At 39.4% G+C, this 19,351-nt stretch overlaps 1 protein-coding gene across 1 annotated transcript; it reads right to left on the bottom strand.

The window, feature by feature from the left end:
- Positions 1-5,047: 5,047 nt before the first annotated feature.
- Positions 5,048-13,367, bottom strand: zgc:114181 (uncharacterized protein LOC619255 homolog). Its single transcript, XM_035672753.1, has 11 exons — positions 13,257-13,367; positions 11,754-11,897; positions 10,889-11,051; positions 10,242-10,330; positions 9,414-9,611; positions 9,151-9,235; positions 7,347-7,507; positions 7,102-7,266; positions 6,865-7,006; positions 6,200-6,347; positions 5,048-5,295 (listed from the first exon to the last, which is right to left on the bottom strand). The coding sequence occupies exons 1-11, from the start codon at positions 13,365-13,367 to the stop codon at positions 5,217-5,219; spliced, it is 1,485 nt and encodes a 494-aa protein (XP_035528646.1). The 3' UTR covers positions 5,048-5,216.
- Positions 13,368-19,351: the final 5,984 nt, after the last annotated feature.

The following is a 19,351-nucleotide window of genomic DNA, read 5'->3' as shown; positions in this document are numbered from 1 at the left end:
CACACACACACACACTCTGCTCCAGCTCATAATCCCTCAGGCTAGTTTTGATTGTTAGTTAAATCTTTGTGCTCGTTCCCCAAAAAAAACTCCAAAACCTTTGGCTCTGAAATGAGCTAAACTGTGAGGCGAGCGACTGGGTGGGTTTTCTTTTTTCCCCACATTCTGCCCCTCTTTCCCCTCTTCCTCAGTGAAGTGTTTCTATCCATTATGCGCAGTGACATTCTTTGTCTGAAGGACACTGGCGTTTGCCAAAGAGCTTCCGCTGGGCCGGCCCAGCCGTTTAATTGAAACCGTAAAAGAACTTTCTTTTGGCACAAAAGCCCTTATGTGGGCTTTGTCGCAATTAGATTGACCAGAAAGGCCAGTGAACCTGATAAAAAGGGATTAGGAGAAATGTATTGCTGGGATATTATGTTGAGTGTGACACGGCAGCTTGTGGAAGAATTAGGTACCCGTCCTGGATTGGTCCAGGCAGATGGACAAACCAATGATTAATGGAGTGGTCAAAGGCTACGCTTAAAACCCAATTTCACAACAAGAGCTGTGGAACATTGTGAACACTGGCCCAACTCAGCTGCACAAGTGGTACAGTAGTACACTTCCTCTCTCACCTACAGTCCAACACTCTCCTACAGCCGGGTGAAACTTCATTATACTGTGAACGTGCAGAGCTTACCCAACAGACGGCGAGAAGGAAGTGTGCCTGAAAATCTGAAATGTTATTAAATGTTATTAGATGATAAACTCTTAAATGCCCTACTAATCTTTAATTGATGCTGTTGGTTTGCTTTGGGGCTACATAACTGGATGAATAGATCTCTAGAAATAATCCTCAACAGCACAACAGCCTGATTCATGTCATTATTAGAACAAGGAAGGAGTTATACTGTGTTTATACTTAAAATCCGGTTGTATTGATCAAATGACTAATGTAATGTGAAACACGTCTGCTGTAACAAATCAACAGAAGATGATTACCTCATGGTATGTTTCCAGCATTGGACACTCGTAGTGATATTGATCAATAAATGGCTTCACCCTCCTACAACCGAGCCCCCAGGAAGAGCGCTGGGCTCTGAAGGCAATTTGACATAGTGGCCAAACCATGTAATTACAGCAATGGTATCCGTCGCGCGATGCACAGTGGCCCAATAAGACTTTCTCCCATAAGGTTACATTGTGAAAGAAGTGGCAGCAGCGTAACCCCTGTGAGATGACTCGTATTACTGTCAGAATTCAATTCTTTCAGTCTGGTAACATTTTTAAACTCTAGAACATTCACATGATTAAATTATTTATCTCCATTTAAGTTAACGGAGGGCTTCATGCGCCATTGAGCAGCTTTCATAGGAATGACTGGTCCTGTGTATCATTACTCTGCAGAAGCTTTTAACCTAAGGCTGGTTTGGTTTTACAACCAGCAACCACGCACTCATCAATCCCATTTCCAGCAGGAGGATGAACCCACTGCACACCACCTGCCCCGCACCAAACAGCAGACAGACACAGAGACGAGCTGGTGAACACAGTGGAGCATTCAGCAGCTAGAGAGACTAAATAGTTGGTGGACCAAAAGAAAGCTAAAACAGTGTGAATACTGGTATTAGATGGTCAGAAGCATAACTCCAAATGAGTGACAATTCAGTCGACATAACCTTTCATTCTTGTTCTGCTCCCAAGTGGTAAAAAAAAATCTATTAATGCAGCTTTAAAGGGTAATTATTCATTATTACGGCATTTATTTAAGTAAATGTTAAGTACTGTATTACTATACAGACAGTATATATGTATATATGTGTATTAACATTCCTGGAAAAAATTAGTTTTTAGACTTTTGCAAAGCTGTTATATAGTATTTCTTAGAGCTAAGCGGTCAGCAGTCTTGTTGTTGATAGCGCATGGTTAAAGTGTTTTTTATAATTGTGTGCATAATAACATTTTTTGTGTGTATTTCCAGGAGCATTGCCACAGACACTCAGTTTGTAATACTGCAAATGTGTAAATATTGCAATACTTTATAAGTACTGTACTGTATTGTGCAATGAATACAATTTCTTACTTGACGTTTGATACTTTAGGTATATTTGATTATAATTAAGAGTATTTTGACGTTATTTTTATTTTTTGACGCGTTATTGCTGCTTAAGTAAAGAATCTATATACTTCCTGCAACACTGCTACATATCTAATAATCTAATCTATCTAACAGACTGTTATCTTTAATTTTCATAGAAGTATTTCAGATGACTTTATTTTGCTTGTGGCTATTTGATATCATTAATTCTGGTCATAAATCAGCCTGACCCCTACAGACAAAGCTCATCCACAATCCTTCTGTTGATCATTTCAGTGCACAGTCCTATTAGTAAATCTCTTTACTAAATGTACTAAAAATGACTCTGAATCTGATTGCTTGAAGATGATTTTACTTTAAACCCACTTTTACCGTGACATGATTTTAGTTTGCATCCACAGCAGGCCGCTTCAAGGTGGATTAAGGCTTGCCGCTGTGAAACCAAAGTTATTCTCAGCTCCATCACGGCCCTGTCCTCAATACCAAAGCACTTTATAAATAGGCAACCAAATAGAGCACCGTTACATCTGAGGACTGTCTTGTGTTTCACTGTGCAGTCACACTGAGATTCTTTAACAGGGTTGCTAAAGATAATCACATGCTCCCTGTGTTTGATAGTACCCACATTTAACAGCTAACAGATTTTATAGGCTCTCTGTGGGTCAAATCTTAAATATTCTCCTCATTTTAAAGATTTACTTGAAAGCTAATTTTCCCACGTTTAATTCATTTTCCTGTTTCTGTCTTATTGCAGGTTGAGGTAAGGCGCGTGACCAGTTTGGCATCAGACAATTGAACTCACACTCAGTGATGGAAAAACAGAGCGGCTGTGTTCAAACTGCCCTCCAGTGGAGACAGTGCGTACTGCACCCACGCTGTTCCACTTTAGCCTCATTGCCCAGTGTTTCTTATTGTTAACCACCTTTGCCACCACTGCAGTCACTTTAATATAGGTAGCAGAGGATAAGTGTACCAACAGAGAAGAGGTGAGTATTCTCAGTTCACTACTTTTAATACTAATGAGGCAGGTTTATTGAAAGGTGGATGTTTCTCCCCCTGCTGCCCTCTGAGAGCAATAAGGTGACTGCGAACAGTGGTGGTGTCTTGTCAGTGGCTTGTTTCTGTCACTGAGTCACCGAAGATGAACTCCTGACTTCACACTGCCTCTGTGCTGTGCCACAGTACTGTGAGTGTGTGTGGGTGGGGAGGGTCAGCTGGTGTTGTGAATCAGGCCGCTGAAGTGTCAGACACGGCTTCTTCACAACACCAGGGTTCCTCCCTACCACTTCCTGCAGGGATATATGGCACTTTAACAAGATAACGGCACTGTCTCTCTTCAATTACTGCAGATTAGAATATAGGAAATAGTACTTTTTTTGAGTACTTTTAAGAAATGAAGGTTGAGATGACCCCTGTAATCATCTTCAACTGCCCCATTAAAAAAAATAATTTTAGTAAGTGGATACTGTATTTTTATGTCATAACTGATGTGTCCAAAGCTGTTTAATGTGCCATAATAAAAGTCTGTTGTTTAGTCATAATATGTTTATCTTCTTTTAAATAAAGTTCTGGGCAAAATGCCTAAAAAAGAATTGCAGTGATTTTTCTTATAAGACTGTAACACTTCACTTTCAAGAAAATTCCTAAAATGTAAAATAAAATGTTCCCAAATGAAATTATTATTGTTTCTTGTGTTACAGCAGGGTTTCGCAGGTTTCATAAACAGGACATGTCTTTAGTTTGGTTCTTTGTCAATTTGATCAAATGTGTCAACTCAATGAGCACGAGGAGGCGTTGGTGAATATTCTGAAATTATTAAATCTTGCCCCTGACAAATGCCCCCATATTATAATTACAAAAAGAATTAAACTAACACTAACACTAAAACTAAACATTTTTAAACAAAGAAAACTAAACTGAAACAAGCAAACCCACTCTGCAAACTAACTGATTGAAAACAAAAATTAAAAATTAAATAGAAACAAAAACTAATACTAAATGCAAAACTGTAATAACTCTGGTTTCAACAGGTTTAATGTTTAAATTAATGCAATTGAAGACCTATTTTATGTCCATACAGGCAAACAATAAAAATAAAAAAATACTAATAGTATGTAATGAATAGGATGTAAATGAAAATTGGTACTGGTTCCATGTCTATTTTGTTTTGAGACCAAAAAAAGCAACTTTATCATACTTAAGGCCTAAAATTTTGATTATTGGATTTTAGACTTTTTAAGCCCCCACAGACACCCTGTAAAACATATCTTTATGCCAGATTTGAGATTAAATTACTTATTTAGATATTTTGCAACATTGTTAGTGAACTGTCTTTTTGCTGAATAGGGCTGTGTCTTATGTAGAGTGCTCTAACACCAGACAATGGCTGGACTGTCCATACATAGTGACTGCTGGCAGCACATCTGTCTGTGCAGGTTCTGTCTTCAGTAAATGTGTGAGCGTTAAATAAATGTTTCATGGCTGAGGGAACTGTGTGTTTGTCTCATTATTACTGTAACACATTAAAGAACACTTTGTCACATAATAAACAAAAGTACACAAAGGTTGCATTGTACAGCTTTTACTACATGACACACACACACACACACTTACAGTACTGTCTGACATTACATGGAGCATAAACATATGCCACATCTGCAAAGAACAGCAACATGATCACTACAGACATTTCCACCAATCAGAAGAAGTAGCACATGCCATTACAGTCACTCACAATGTCAAAATGAGATAGATAGATAGATAGATAGATGATAATGATAGGATAGAAGATGATAGCATAGATAATAGATAGATTTAGATAGATAGATTAGATAGATAGATAGATAGATAGATAGATAGATAGATAGATTAGATAGATAATTTCTGTTTTCATTGGCTTCCTCCTTTTGTATACATTCATGCGTAGAATAAATGCATTTTTAAAACTTACTGACAGCGGAGGGAAGGGAGAGAGGGAGGAAGCTCTTTGGATGCAGATAAATAAAAGCTTGGCAAGAGACAGAGAAATGGATGAAAGAAAGATGAAGGCACAGTAAAAAATATAAAACCAGGCTTGTGTCAGGGAGAGCTCACTGTCGCTGGGATGGTTTAGACGGTCATTTAATGAGGCCATGAGACATCACACACTGGTCTGCTTAATCTGGGATACTTCATTCAGGTAGGCAACAAATAACTTGGTCCCTTCGATGTAGTTGTACCTGCGAGAAGACAGTTAAAGGAAGACAAAGGTGAGGAAGCTGTATAAAGTGTTACAGAGACAAATCTGAATGTTGGACTGGTTTTAAATGGGGACAGTCGCCAACGTGTCAGTCTTCTTTACATCTACAATCACTTCCTACAAATGCGCACATTATACCTTCTTAGAAATCCCAAAGCATAGAAAAATCTAGTCCCTGTTCAACTTTGCTGCTGCCACAAGCTATAAGACTTACAAAACACTTTGGGACTGGACCAATATATCTGCATTTCTCAGAGCGTCAGCATTTTCAAACAGACAGGTTTGACCTTGTATAGTTTAACAATCTGTTCTGTTCTTTATCCAGATGCTCTCCATTTGTCCCTGTGATGTCCGTGTGGTTGCTTTGCTTTTTGTTCAGTATTTAGAGCTGTTTCTGTTTAAATCACTCAGTTTCTTGTGGGTTTTTTTGTGCATATTCAGAGATTCTGGAATTAATAATGAGGTAGAAGGAGGTGATGACTTTTTTTAAGAATATTACTGTAGAAATTATACTTTGTTTTTGACACACATTATTGTTCCAAGCATACTATTTGTATTTATGTCTTAATAAATGTCTGGAAACATTTTTGCATGTCTACTTTTAATTTAATCCTTTTATCTTGGCATCCCCATTATTTTGCAATCATATGTTTTTCATATTAGGTGAAGATATCCAAGCATGTGGATAATTAAGAGGAGGATAAGACTGTGTGCGCCCTAAAGGTTCAGTTTCCTGCTTCTTTCCCTCTGAATAAATCCCAGCTTTGCTTCTGAATCTTGTCCAACAGCCTCAATAGAAAATATGAACTAGTACAGGTTTTACATAAAACTTCCTGTTAAATGAAATATAAAGAGAAAGCAGTTATGGTTTTAAGGAATCAGACCTGCTAATTTTCTCGTTCTGGGAGTGCAGCCCGTCATCAAAGCCTCCGATGGGCATCATGATGATGCTTTTTCCTGTCACATCCTGGAAGGTTCTGGCAATAGGGATGGTGCCGCCCTCACGGATCAGATCAGGATCCATGTCAAAAACTGGAGAGGGCAGGACATTTTATATCAGAGTGTAATGGACATAAACTCAGGTTTCTTACCACAGAATGAAAGAGCTGGACAAGAATTAGCTCATGTCACTTAAGCAAGATCTCCTAAAGCCCTTTTAAGCACAAAAATTAAAAACAAGATCAACAGTGGTAAAAAAATTAGCAGTAAAAAATATACACACAATGGAAGAGGCATAAAAGAGAAGCCTAAAGCAGTGATAAAAAGTAACACCAAAAAAAAAAACCTTGAAGTCCTGGTAGCAAAAAATTTATCAAACTCTTGTTTTTTTTAATCCAAGTTACAGAAGACGGCCTGATGCAACAGGTCAAATGGCCAGTGGTGCAGCTTCATCCAAGACAGTCAGCTTTAAAGGGCCAGTGTGTAAAATTTAGTGGCATCTAGTGGTCATTTGTATGAACTATTACTTGTACATTTTGCTTCAGGTTGACCCTCAGTAGAAAGGATGTTGATGCAGTGCTAGGTGGAAGGGGCTGGGTGTGTGCGGTACCTCTCTTGACAGCAGCCTTCCCAGCATCATACAGAGGATGTTGAGTGTCGGCCAGCCAAGGCTTGGCCCCGATCACCATGGTGACTTTCAGCTTGTTAGGACTCTTCCTCTTGGCAAACACCGAGTGAAGATAGTCTGTTACCTAAAGCACCGAACCAGATAGGAGCAGAGGTAGTTTGTGGGAAGAAATAATCAGCTTATCCAAAAAAGAAGCTGAGCGTTGACATATGATTTTACCTGTTTCTTGACCATAGCAGGGTCCATGTTGGGAACTTGTCTAATGGAGAACTTGGCAGTAACCTTAGCAGGAATGACTGTCTTTGTGCCCGAGTCTGAGAAGGCCCCCTCAATGCCATGTATGGAGACAGTGGGGTAGCGCCACATGTGGGCCAACAGGTCCACCTACAGGAAACATACAAAGACAATCATTTATCTTGCCTGAAAGTAGACTATTCTGAGCAGTTTCTTTCTTGTTCTCTTACCTTGTTGCTGTACATGAGCTCGTTGACGCCGATCTTGTTCTTGTAATTGTCGATGTCAAACTGGATGTCCTGGTACATTCTCCATTCCTCATCAGAAAGGGGAGCCACGGCCTCTCTGATCCCAGGAATCAGGATCTTACCGCTGGGGCTGATCATTGTGTCTAAGGTAAGAAGTTACAAGAGAATACATTTGATGTGGGTTTAAATGGACTACATCTCACATTGTGTGGAGGTCAGATATAACAGGGTTGCAGGAGCTGGGAGGGATTTAGCGGCCTGCTTAAAGATTCTTCAGTCTTGCTATAGAGCAGTGGTTCTCAACCTTTTTGGTGTCAAGGACCCCCAAATAGATACATATCAGGCCATAGATTTGTATTTGATAAGAGGTAGTCTCAGAGATCCTGTCTAATAGGATTGAATTATATAATAATTATCTTTACTGTCTATTGGCAGAGTGTGAAACCTATGAACAGAATAGTCATTATTCTCTCAGTTGGTTAATAATAGTGAAATTAAAATATTCCTTCTTTGCTGAAAGAACCGGAATCCAGGTTGAGAACCACTGCACTTTACGACTACACCTTCTAAAATTGTGCTATGTAAAAGTTTAAAATAGTAACACATGAGAAGGCTCATGTTTAGTCATAATTATTCAAATATAATTAATAGTTACTACATAATAATCAATAGTAAATCATATAAGATGTCACAGGCATAAGGTGCCCAAAATAGTACAATGCAGAGTGGAGGCAAATAAATAATTCCTGGGTTACAAACCAAAGCAGCCGGAAACCTCTGGGACTCTGAAAGCCACATGTCTCTGTTTCAATTAATTTGTGGTAAATTCATTAAAAGAACTGAGCCTACTAACTGTGCGTGTATCAATGCCTGACATGTCTCCTTCCTCTGTGCCATATAACTCAGTTGTTGTCCAAAGACTATTAAAAACACAGCAGTAAGCCACAGCCGGGTGAAATGTTTCTTCATTACGATGAAGTACAGTTCTGGATCTTCAACAGGGAGTCCTCAGAATTACTGCTTTTTTTAAAGGAAATATGTCTAAAAACACATACAACAACAATAATAATAATAATAATAATTTACACAACACTGTTGCTAGGCCAAGTTTAATATGAAACACACTTTTATACAATATGTAGTCCGTTGTCCCTGCTCTGTCTCTCTATCAGCTATGGGGTCCTTGGCCTGTAAAACACTAAAGGTCCCTGCTGTGGTTTATTTTGACTCAAACAGGACCCATACAATGAACGGAGTATTGTATTCATTTACTTTGTTTTTTATTTATTTTTGGTAAAATTGTCAGTAACATGTTTTTCAAACATAAAAGTGTCCGTTAAGGTGCTGGTACTGCTGCACCACACTCTCACCAGAGCACCAAATGCAGATTAATGCACTGCTGAAAATAGTCCCGAACAAATATACTATTTCCTCCTAATTGAGTAACATTTGAATAAAAACCACAGAAGAGCTTGGAGCTAAGAGAGGAATAGACGGGAAGTCAGAAAGTATCGAGGAGAAAGGTTTTCGTCTTTTCATGGTATCCAAAAATCCTGTTAGCTTTATCCTTCCACTAGTTTGTGTGTCAATTCTGGTCAAATCTCACTTCTTAAATAGATCAAGCAATCATGAGATTTCCTGTTTAAATATAGGTTGAATTAAAACAAAATAAAGGTTTTGCCCTGTCGGTACCTGTCGTACTGCTGATGCCCAACTGATGCCGGTTCAGTGTCTTATCTTACTGTGACTGAGTGAATGAATGTGTTCTACCTAAAAATACACTCACCAAGAATTCCAACGAGGTCAGTCATTGGTTCGATCACAGTGCCCCCATAAACACCAGAATGTAAGTCCTGTTTAGGTCCTTCAACCTGCAAACACACCTCACCATGAAACAGCCTAGAAGAGCTGAATGACACCCAGATGCAGTATGTGTGTGTGTGTGTGTGTGTGTGTGTGTGTAAAGAATTCAGCATTTATTTGAAACCAAATGTTTTAGTTTGGGTTTCTGTGTGTGTGTGTGTGTGTGTGTGTGTATGCATACACAACCTCAGCGTAGAAGTAGCAGTTGCCTCTGGTGCCGTAGGTGAGGGCGGGCCGTCTGCTGAGCCAGCCGCAGTCTGAGATGATGATGTAATCTACGTCGGAGAAGAAGGTGTCCCTCTGAGCCAGGATCATGGCGTCCAGGCCGTTAGAGCCTGTCTCCTCCATGCCCTCAATGACAAACTTCACATTCACTGGCAGCTCCTGGTGGACAAAGAGGAAGTGATAGCACATGGTGAAGCTGGAGGATGAGCTGTTGAATCACATCTGAACGGCTTATTTCTGGATGGCAAGAAAACCTTTTTTGAAACTGTAATGGTGTTTGCAAACTCTAAAATCCTGAGCCATTAGCTGCGTGGGAAAGTAGTCTTTTCAACACCCACACAATTCCTTTCCCCTTAATGCATCCAGCTTCTGGCTGAGGCCTTTGGATGTTCATATTCAGCTGCATTTACGAGACAAAGTGGCAGCAGGATAGCAGGAATGGACTGCCGCAGTGACTTTGCAAAAACAACAATGACTTTGCAAGTTAGTTTGGCTGAAGCTTAGCTTTTCTCTCTCACTAGCCTGAGGGTATGCAGTTTGTTCCCGCCAAATACGTTGAGTATTTTATTCCACTAAAACAGTCAGCTTGAATAAATGGGAGTTATCTTTTAGGGCTATCTTGTTGGAGATGTCTCTCTCTGTTTCGTCTGTTTGTCTGTTAAGTGCTATAATCTGTCCTTTGGTCTCACTGGGGCTCCCAATAGCTCCCACTCCCCTAACACATTTTTTTTTGATTATCTTTGGCATGAAAATCTATCCTGTACAGTGGTATTGTGAACTTTCTCTCACCATATTGAGGGCCTGGTAAGCCTCCACCGCATGGATCCAGGCTAAAACTGGGGCCTTGTTGTCTGACGCTCCTCGTCCATAAAGGTTACCTGCAGACACAACAATCAGGGATTCTTAGTGGGCCCGGGGTTATGTAACACTGGAGACAGTGTGCTGACCTGTGTACCTGTGTAGATGAAGCACTGAATGTAAAAAAGTTCAATCTAATATAGTCAAACTAGTTGTTATCATGATATCACAAGATAACAACAGTAACAAAAGAGCAGCCATAGGCTACAGATTAAACATGTTAACTAAGACCAACTGGTGGAAAAGTGAAAGTTAGGACAGCTTAAAAATTAGATTATTTAAGATTTTATGAGGTTAGGATAAAGTTTCTCTAATATTGCCCCAGTTTCCTTTAATAATAATAATATATAGGCTGTGTATCAGTTTGTTTCAGCTCTTGTTTGAAGCTATATGATGTTTACGCTGAATTAAATATTCAAACCTACGTTTGATCACCATTCCATCAGATGGAAATATTGTAGATGTTTTAGAAGTCCCTTCATACCCATTTCACCCAGATTCAGCCTGACATTTGGCATCTTTGAAGATGAAGTTATGTGGGTTTGATAATGGCGCCTGAAGAGCTTAAAGGCAGTTACCATTGATGTCGGTCAGGTTGTAGGGATCCGTTGCCCAACCGTCCTCTAGCTTCGCCGGCTGGACGTCCACATGGCCGTAGACACACACTGTGTGTTTGTTTGGGTCGTTGCCAAACTGAGCTGTCACCACTTTAGGCAACGCTAATGTCTGTCCGTCAGGAAGCTGCAGACATTGAAGGAGAGTTAACACCAGCATGGGCTGTTGCACTGATACATATAGTTTATTTTTCTATCCTTCAATCACTTTGATTTCCAGGTTTCTCAACTTCTGTGGAACCCTGAGGGGCAGCTCTGTTTTTATTTGTCGCTACAATACCACCTGACCACTAATGAATTAGCTACACACTGCACAATCTCAATCTGTGTGTCTATTTCTCAGATATCAAAGGAATTTCAATGATTCAGATTGTGTAACATGGAAACAGTGGTAATCTTACAGTAAGGAAGGGCTTCTGTGTTTCCAAAATAAGCAAGTCAGTGTAGCTTGGTGTCAAAGGGCCATCAGCTATTGTTTTTACCATTCACTAAGACAATATAATGCAGTAACAGTTGAAGCTATGTGGTTCCTAATTACTGCTGAGAAGCTGAGATTGTTGACCTCTAGTCTGACCTCACATACACTATATGTCTAATGAGTTTGGGAAGCTGCTTTGATGTGTCTCAGTCTGTAATGAGGAGGTAGATTTAGTCCTGACCGCTCTGCCGCCTTTTTGAAGTTAGCAGCTCATTTTCCTTTCCTGACGAGAAAAGCTCTGTATGAAATACAGAATATTTACTGACCAATTAGGGTGATGATTATGTACAAAGCTCTGATATTGCTGTATTGCGGCGTTTATGAAAGGTGGGGAGGTGCCGGCTCACTGACTTCTTGTTCTCCGATGTCCACCAGCTCTACAGTCCCTCCCATCAGCCTCAGCTTCTGAGCCGCCATCTCCATCATGCGGTGTAGGTCTGGTCTCTTCAAGACGTTGCTGGAGTCGCTCTCGATTGCAACCCAATCCCGCAGAGCCTAATAGTCACACACACACACACACACACACACACACAACGTTCAAAACATCAGCATTGAGTTTAATCTAATGCTTCTGTCATATTGTAAAACTGGGGTCCCTGGACCAAAAGGGGTCGTTGAATGGGTTGTAGGGGGATAAAGGAGGAATACACTGTTTTAAATTTTATCGTCTTTATTGAGAAGAAATAGTGTTTTATTGATTGTAATTGATTGTTTATTGATAGTAATTTATAGTGATACAAGTTTGATCAATGCTTGACTATGAAGCCTTTATTCCTTTCAAACATAAAACAATAATAATTACTCAGGGGGTGTTTCTTTCAGACAAAATCTTCTTAAATTAGGGGGTCCAGAGTCTAATGTGCATCTAATGAGGACGTCTTTGACATGAAAAGGTTTGGGAAACACTGATCTAGGGTAGAGAAAATACAAGAAGCAAGCTGTATGCTCTTCATAAAAAGTTGCTTGTTATACTATAGCTGTTTGATTGAAGGAGCAGTGTGTAGGATTTAGTGACATCTAGCGGGGAAGTAGCAGATTGCAACCAACTGAATACTGCTCACATTGATATTTGATGACCTGAGAATGAGAACTGCAAAGGAATATGCAGGAGAAACTATGGTGGCTGCAAAACTTGTGAAAAAACGTGAAAGGCAGTATATACAGCCAGTGTTTGGTTTGTCCATTCTGGGCTACTGTAGAAACGTGATGGTTTAACATGGCGGACTCCATAGAAGAGGACCTTGCTCCCCTGTAGATAAAAACAGCTCATTCTAAGGTAACGAAAACACAATGATTCTTATTGTCATGTGATTATACACTAAATAAAAACATCCTATGAATATTATATTCCATTTCTGACAATAGATCCTCCTAAATGTTACACACTAGACCTTTAAAAAGGTACTATGTTTTTTGCTGAGCGGTTGGAGATATGAACCATGCTTACTAACACTGAAGACTGTTGCATGGAGCATTTTAGGAATTGGTTTGTGTTTTCAAAATGATGTTTATGATGTGTAAGCATGTTCTTGATTCTTTTTTGTGTTCAACCAACCTGATTTATGATCATAAGATGATCTGGTTCTGTTTATCACTGTAAAACACAACACTGTCCATCCAGGTTGCTTCATTTTGATATTTTACACCTTTATTTAATTATTATTTATTTATTTAAAACAATGACAGAAAAGCTTTTATATTGAAAATGAAAGCACTGTCAACCTCGTTTTATCTCGGTTCCATAAGTTCACTTGTTTATATTGTTTAATTTATCCGTACAATACACTCTAATAAATATTTTGTATTAACTATACAAATGTATAATGCTAAAGGAAGAAGAAGAAGATTTTGTACCTCCACATATTCTTCTTGATGGCTGTCAATGTACTGCACCAACTCTGAATACTGGAAAGCATGGACAGTAGAAATGACCAGCAGGATGGAGGACAGAAGTGCAAGATCCATCTGTTGGGAGGGTCAGAAACTGAGTCACTGATGTCTGTATAAAGGTCATCACTGCATCACAGTATATCTGATTTCACTGTGATTGTACCCTTTATGATTAGATATGACACACACAGTAAACCTGGTTAATATACATACTACTCACTTGTAAACAAACACATTTATTGACAATGTTCAAACATATGTTCTGTACATTTGTTTCGTTTTGGACTGGAACTGTTCTTGTTTTTTAATTAATCTGCTGATTATTTATCCAATTAATCGTTAGTCAATAATATGTCCAGGATGAAGTCTTAAAATCTCTTATTTTGTTTCACTAAAACCCAGATATTCACTTTATAGTCATATATAACAATAGTATCAATTCCTCTCATCTGGGAGCCTGGAACTAGAAATTGTTTTGGAATTTTTTCACAATTTTTCCTTCAAACCTGAACAATTAATCGACTATTAGAATGGCTGCCAATTATTTTTCTGTTGATCGACTGATCTATTAATTGACTTCATTCCCACACAGAAAGCATATAATGTAGACTAGTCTAGTTTAAATGTTTTGTTTACAATAGTCAAAATTAAGGATATTCAGGCTAAAATACGTTTTTAAAACCCTGAAATTCAACTCATCAGCTTACAGTATAGTTTATCACACCCAGTGGATGGCCCTTGGTCTTACCTTTTCTCTGCTGGAGGTGTGTGTGACAGTCTTCTCAGGCAGGCAGACTGTGGTCCCGCGGTGTTGCCTGGACATTTATATACCCTCCCTTCATATCACACTCCTACTGGGCCCCGGGGTCACACAGTCAAACATTTCCTGACACAGTGCCAAGACAGCTGACAAATTAAATTTTTCTTGCTGACAGGCACAAGAATTACACTCAATCTATTGATCCCACTCCAAGAATGCACACAGGGGCTCAGCAGGAACAAAAGCAGCATGGTGATATGAACAAATTCCTGTTGTTTGTGTTTTGGAATCTCCATGCAAAACCCCAGTTACAGAAAAGTAGAGCGGCTTTTCTTGTTCCATATTAGGCGGGCGCCCCACGGTGCTGAACTTAACGTTGAGCTACTTGTAAGCATTCCTAGTTGACATGCAGCTGTATTAGATTATTACTCTAAAACAGGATTGTCTGAAAATATTTAATCCCATCACCTCTTCATGTTCATTGGATAAATTGTCCTAGGTAAAAACTTCCTGTCTCTTTCTGTGTGTCCCAGTGTGAGACAGGACAAGAGCCCGGGGATTTGCCACGCTCACATGAAAATAAAACCGACGGGGGGTCAACAAACCAGAGCTTTTAGCTGGCAAGCCAAACTTTTTGTTTGCATGTGTTTGAGTTGGACTTTTTACTTTCTATAAGGATTTAAACTAACAGGGATTTGAAAGGAAAAAAGGTTCCAAAAATGACCTGAAGTCTTCCCTTAACTGATATTTAAAGCTGCAGTAGGTAACTTTTATAAAAATAACTTTTTGTCATATTTATTGAAACTTTCACTATACCCTGAGAGTTTTATAAATTAATACTTGTTTCAAATTATGCTATATTTATTAGAAAAATATTTACAGGTTCGGGCTTAAGAGTAATGGCTGTATACAAATTACAATTTTTTAAATTTTATTTATTTATTTTAAAGGTAGTACAAAAGGAACTATATATAAATGTAATTCTACAACAATGTAAATGGCAATGAAATAAGACTGAATCATTGAAGTTGCTGTACTTCTGTACTTCAAGGACAACATCTACTTGTGTGATATCCATACATTATCTGTACTGGATTCTTCTTTCAGTCAGCTCAGCTCTAGTTAATATGCATGTTTTTGGACTGTGGGAGGAAACCGGAGCGCCCGGGGAAAACCCATGAAGACACAGAGAGAACATGTAAACACGACACCAAAAATTTGGAACACAGATCCAAATGCCATGCGGAAGATCTGTGTTCCAAATTTTCCAGACTTTCAGTCTTTAAAATCTGCACTGGAGATGTTTATACACTTGATCATCCTGGAGAAGAACTAACTGTATAGTAGTTAAGCTAAGCTGCATGTTTTTGGACTGTGGGAGGAAACCGGAGCGCCCGGGGAAAACCCACGCAGACACGGAGAGAGCGTGTAAACACGACACCAAAAAGCAGGTTTGAGGACAGATCCTCCTTGCTGTGTGGTGACAGTGATACACACCGTGTTGCCTATGATATTTCATCTACACTGGAGCAGCTTATACGCTTGAACATTTTGGAGAAGAATCTGCCGATCCTCTTGAACCACTTCTTCCTGCATTTGACTTCAACAAAGCATGCAGTTCCGTCATCACTGCTAGTGTTGATCACATTTAAATTTTGATTAACACAAGCAGGTGGTTTCTTATCGGCCATAGTAACGGGCTTTTCATCTGTGGCTGGTGATCCAATACTGGTTTCTTCATCGTCGCTTGACAGTGTGTCCTCGCTGATCCTAGTAACTTCGCTGGACGTTACAAAGCGCTCAAAACTGACTGATGGCTGCTCCAGCTGGCAGTTTTTTAAGGTCAGATTGGCTGATGTCACATAACTGTTGTCGATGGTGTTAGCATTAAAGTGTGTCATTGTGATAAATCTGTGCCCTAAAGCTTGGCTGGGGGTGATTCTTCTTTCAGCATCCACTTGTAGCATGCCTTTGAGGAGGCTTATGAAGGCAAGTGTGTCCTGATACTCAGGGCCATCCTTGCCTTCTGGGTAGATCTTTACCAAGTCATCGAGACTGGTTAACTTTTCAAAAACACCTTTAGATGTTTTGGTGTCGCAGAATGTTGCGAGCTTGTATTCGATTGGTGTATTCAGCCGCCATGTAGTAGTATGGGAGTCTTTCATTTCCTTTTTGAAAAAGTCCTTAGCACGACTTGCAGCTTTTAGCAGGTGATTGCCAGGCTGACCCTGCATTTTCACAATGACTTTCATGACCTCATACTCACACCTTGTTGGGTACAGGTGCTTGCCCAGGTACAGGAAAGCCAAAAGGCAGCCAAGCCCCCACATATCGATGGCCTCACTCAGTGGGAGGCCCAAAATAACCTCTGGGGCCCTGTAACCAAGACCTTGAATGAGGATGTTGCGTGGCTTTCTGGAAACCAGAAATGCCTGACCGAAATCAATAAGTTTTACCTTGAAGGGTTGCAACTTATGATTAACCAGCATTATATTGTCTGGCTTGATGTCTGCATGTGCCAGACCTATGCTCTTGAGGCTGTTCAGAGCCACCAGTATCTGTTGTGTGATTACTCTGATCTCAGACAACTGCAGTGGCTCAAAAGAACTCTCCTTCATCATGTCATAAAGGCTCATGTCCAGCATTTCAAATGCCAGACAAACATGTCCCTCATCTGTAAAATGCTCAACAAACCTAACCAAGTTATTTTTGTTTTGTTGAAGCCCTGTGAGTTGTCCAAGCATGGCCAACTCCTTTTTAGCGGCCCAGGGCATGTCCTTCCGCACAATCTTCACAGCGATCTTCTCCTGAGTGCTCACATTTATGCACTGGGCCACTTTTCCGTAAGTCCCCTCTCCGAGAAACTTAGTTATCTGGTAAAGTTTTGTTTTACCACACAGAAATTCTTTTATCTTGTGGTTTCCTTTTGATTCTTTGTCACCATGCATGTCGAAAGGTTTAATGGTTCCAATAATATTTAGTGGACTTGGTACTCACCTTTGAAACTCTCCTTTGGTATCCTATCCACCTGAATACTTTAGAAGTGACGTCATAGAGAAGTTGACGCGTCAGTTCGGCTCTGATCTCAGATCAAAGGACAGCGGGGTTAAACCCTGACGTCACATTTAGAATGCTGAGCTCTGTTTGCTTGGATCGTGACCACACGTCACGCATTATATATGTATATATTATAGTCACACGCTATATATACATTGTATATACAGTGTATAAACATATATGTACACACATATATATGTAAATTGATGACGTGGTGGAAGCTCAGGTGCCACAGAGATTGGGCGATCGTATAGAATAAAAGGTGTAAAAAAACAACAACAACGGTTTCTTGTGTTAAAAGTGGTCTCATGTTGTTGTTGTTGTTGTTATTTAAATGTGGCAAAAAGCAACATAAGAATTATGTGTAGTTTGAAAAAGACTCCCGCTGTCTGCAGAAGGGCTATTATCAGCGATATTATAATGGTGTAAGCAATAGTCAATCTCAGCAGTATAAAGAAGTTATTCCCTGACGGACTGCTTTATACTTTATTATTATTATGTATGCTTTATTTATTTATTTATTCATTCATTCATTCATGCTGGAGTCAAATGAGACGTATTTAAAAGTGTTAAATAAGTCTCATTGTAATGTTAAAAAAAAGACAAATGTAGAGATTGAAAAATAAGATCACAAAGAACAGCACATATCTATAGGCTAACTGTCTCAACGGTTATAAAGTCCCAATGATCAGCAGTGGAGGTGTTCACTCACACAGACTCACACAGAGACCGACCCGTTTCCACTCGGGGAACGGACAGATTGTCAGACATTGTCTTTACTGTGGATCTTCTCTGTGACAGCATTTGATCTGTAGAACGAGGGTGCGAATCACAAATGTAATCCATGCTCTCATCATGTTTAATGCCTTCCTGTTGCTCACCATTAACACATGATCTGGTCACTGTGACTTTATGTTATTGTGTATGTTAGTTCACACACAAACACTTAACATTAACATATGTACCTACTGATTCTCTGATACTATGATTAAACATGAAGACATCCACCACTAAAGCTACAACCACTGGCACTACTGTGTCTATTATCGCTTTATGGATCGATCTTAATTACTTAAGTAACTGTATCTGCATCTTATGGGGCATTAGGAGCACTAATCAGGGCCAAAGATGCTTCCATTCTGTTTTTCATTTTGGAAACATTTTCATTGTGTGCCCACATGGTGGCAGTACAGGACAGAGGGACTCTACAAGAAGCAGATGCGTTATCAGGTCGCAGTCATCCTCTGAAGGCGTAGAGTTCGACATCCACTATCTTAAGCAAGTGATTTTTTTGAACTGGATATGTTTGTCACTACACTATGATGTATATGTTGTATCAATAAATTTCAAATAATTTAATAAATAAACTAAAATAATATTGATCACCAAGTATATTAACTAACAATAATGTCGATTTTATTAGCCAGCATGAAAAGATAAGTCCAAGTCAATGAATAAGATCCCTCTATCAGAGGGTTCAACGATAAAGAAGCTAAGTTGGCAAGCCATTTTCATATATAGAGTCCGAAATAAACTAAGCAGTTGTAAATAAAGTAGGCATAGAAAAATTGTTGAATAACCCACGCTTTTCTCGCATTATACTATTTCTAGTTCCAGGCTCCCAGATGAGAGGAATGCTGCTATTGTTATATAACTGACTATAAAGTGAATATCCTGGGTTCTTAGTGAAACAAAAAAAGAGATTTTAAGACTTATTGACTAACAATTAATTGGATAAATTACCCAATCAAGCAGATTCATTAAAAACAAGCAACAGCTTCCCAGTCCAAAACCGCAGAACAAATTACACGAACATATGTGTTGGGAACATTAAAGCTTGTCAATAAATGTGGTGTATGTTACAAGTGACTGCCGAACTTCTACCTCGAGTCTCAGACTCAGACAAGGTGACAGGACTGGACACCTGTAACCCCAAAAGTCTCAGCTACAGGGAATAAAGAAAAACGGCAGAGGGACGCATTAGACAGCCCATCATTGACAGTTTCTTCACATGGAGCAATAAACATTTCTGCAAAGGTCTACCACATCCTCACACCTTTATACGTGACTGAGCACGAGTTACAACACAAGCAGGAAACACTTTTGGCATCTGAGATAACTGATCACCTTGGTTAACAGACCTAGAGCCAACTGTGTTGTTTACAACAACACCTCCCCACCAGCCAAATCATTACCCAGAATCATGTCCACTCCTTCTACATTATAACATTTGTATAGTTAC

This window comes from Morone saxatilis, unplaced genomic scaffold (assembly GCF_004916995.1).
Source record: "Morone saxatilis isolate NCDOM2014 unplaced genomic scaffold, NCSU_SB_2.0 Contig24, whole genome shotgun sequence".
In the NCBI taxonomy this organism is placed as follows: domain Eukaryota; kingdom Metazoa; phylum Chordata; class Actinopteri; family Moronidae; genus Morone; species Morone saxatilis.
Note: the sequence above shows the minus strand (reverse complement) of the source record. Positions and strands in the feature narration are given on the sequence as shown.

Excerpts from the sequence above, each read along its gene's own strand:
- zgc:114181 (XM_035672753.1), bottom strand. The coding sequence starts at position 13,367 with ATGGATCTTGCACTTCTGTCCTCCATCCTGCTGGTCATTTCTACTGTC. Across the intron at positions 10,331-10,888 it reads CAACCTGACCGACATCAATG|GTAACCTTTATGGACGAGGA; the intron begins GTAACTGCCTTT and ends TTGTGTCTGCAG. Across the intron at positions 7,267-7,346 it reads AGCTCATGTACAGCAACAAG|GTGGACCTGTTGGCCCACAT; the intron begins GTAAGAGAACAA and ends TGTTTCCTGTAG.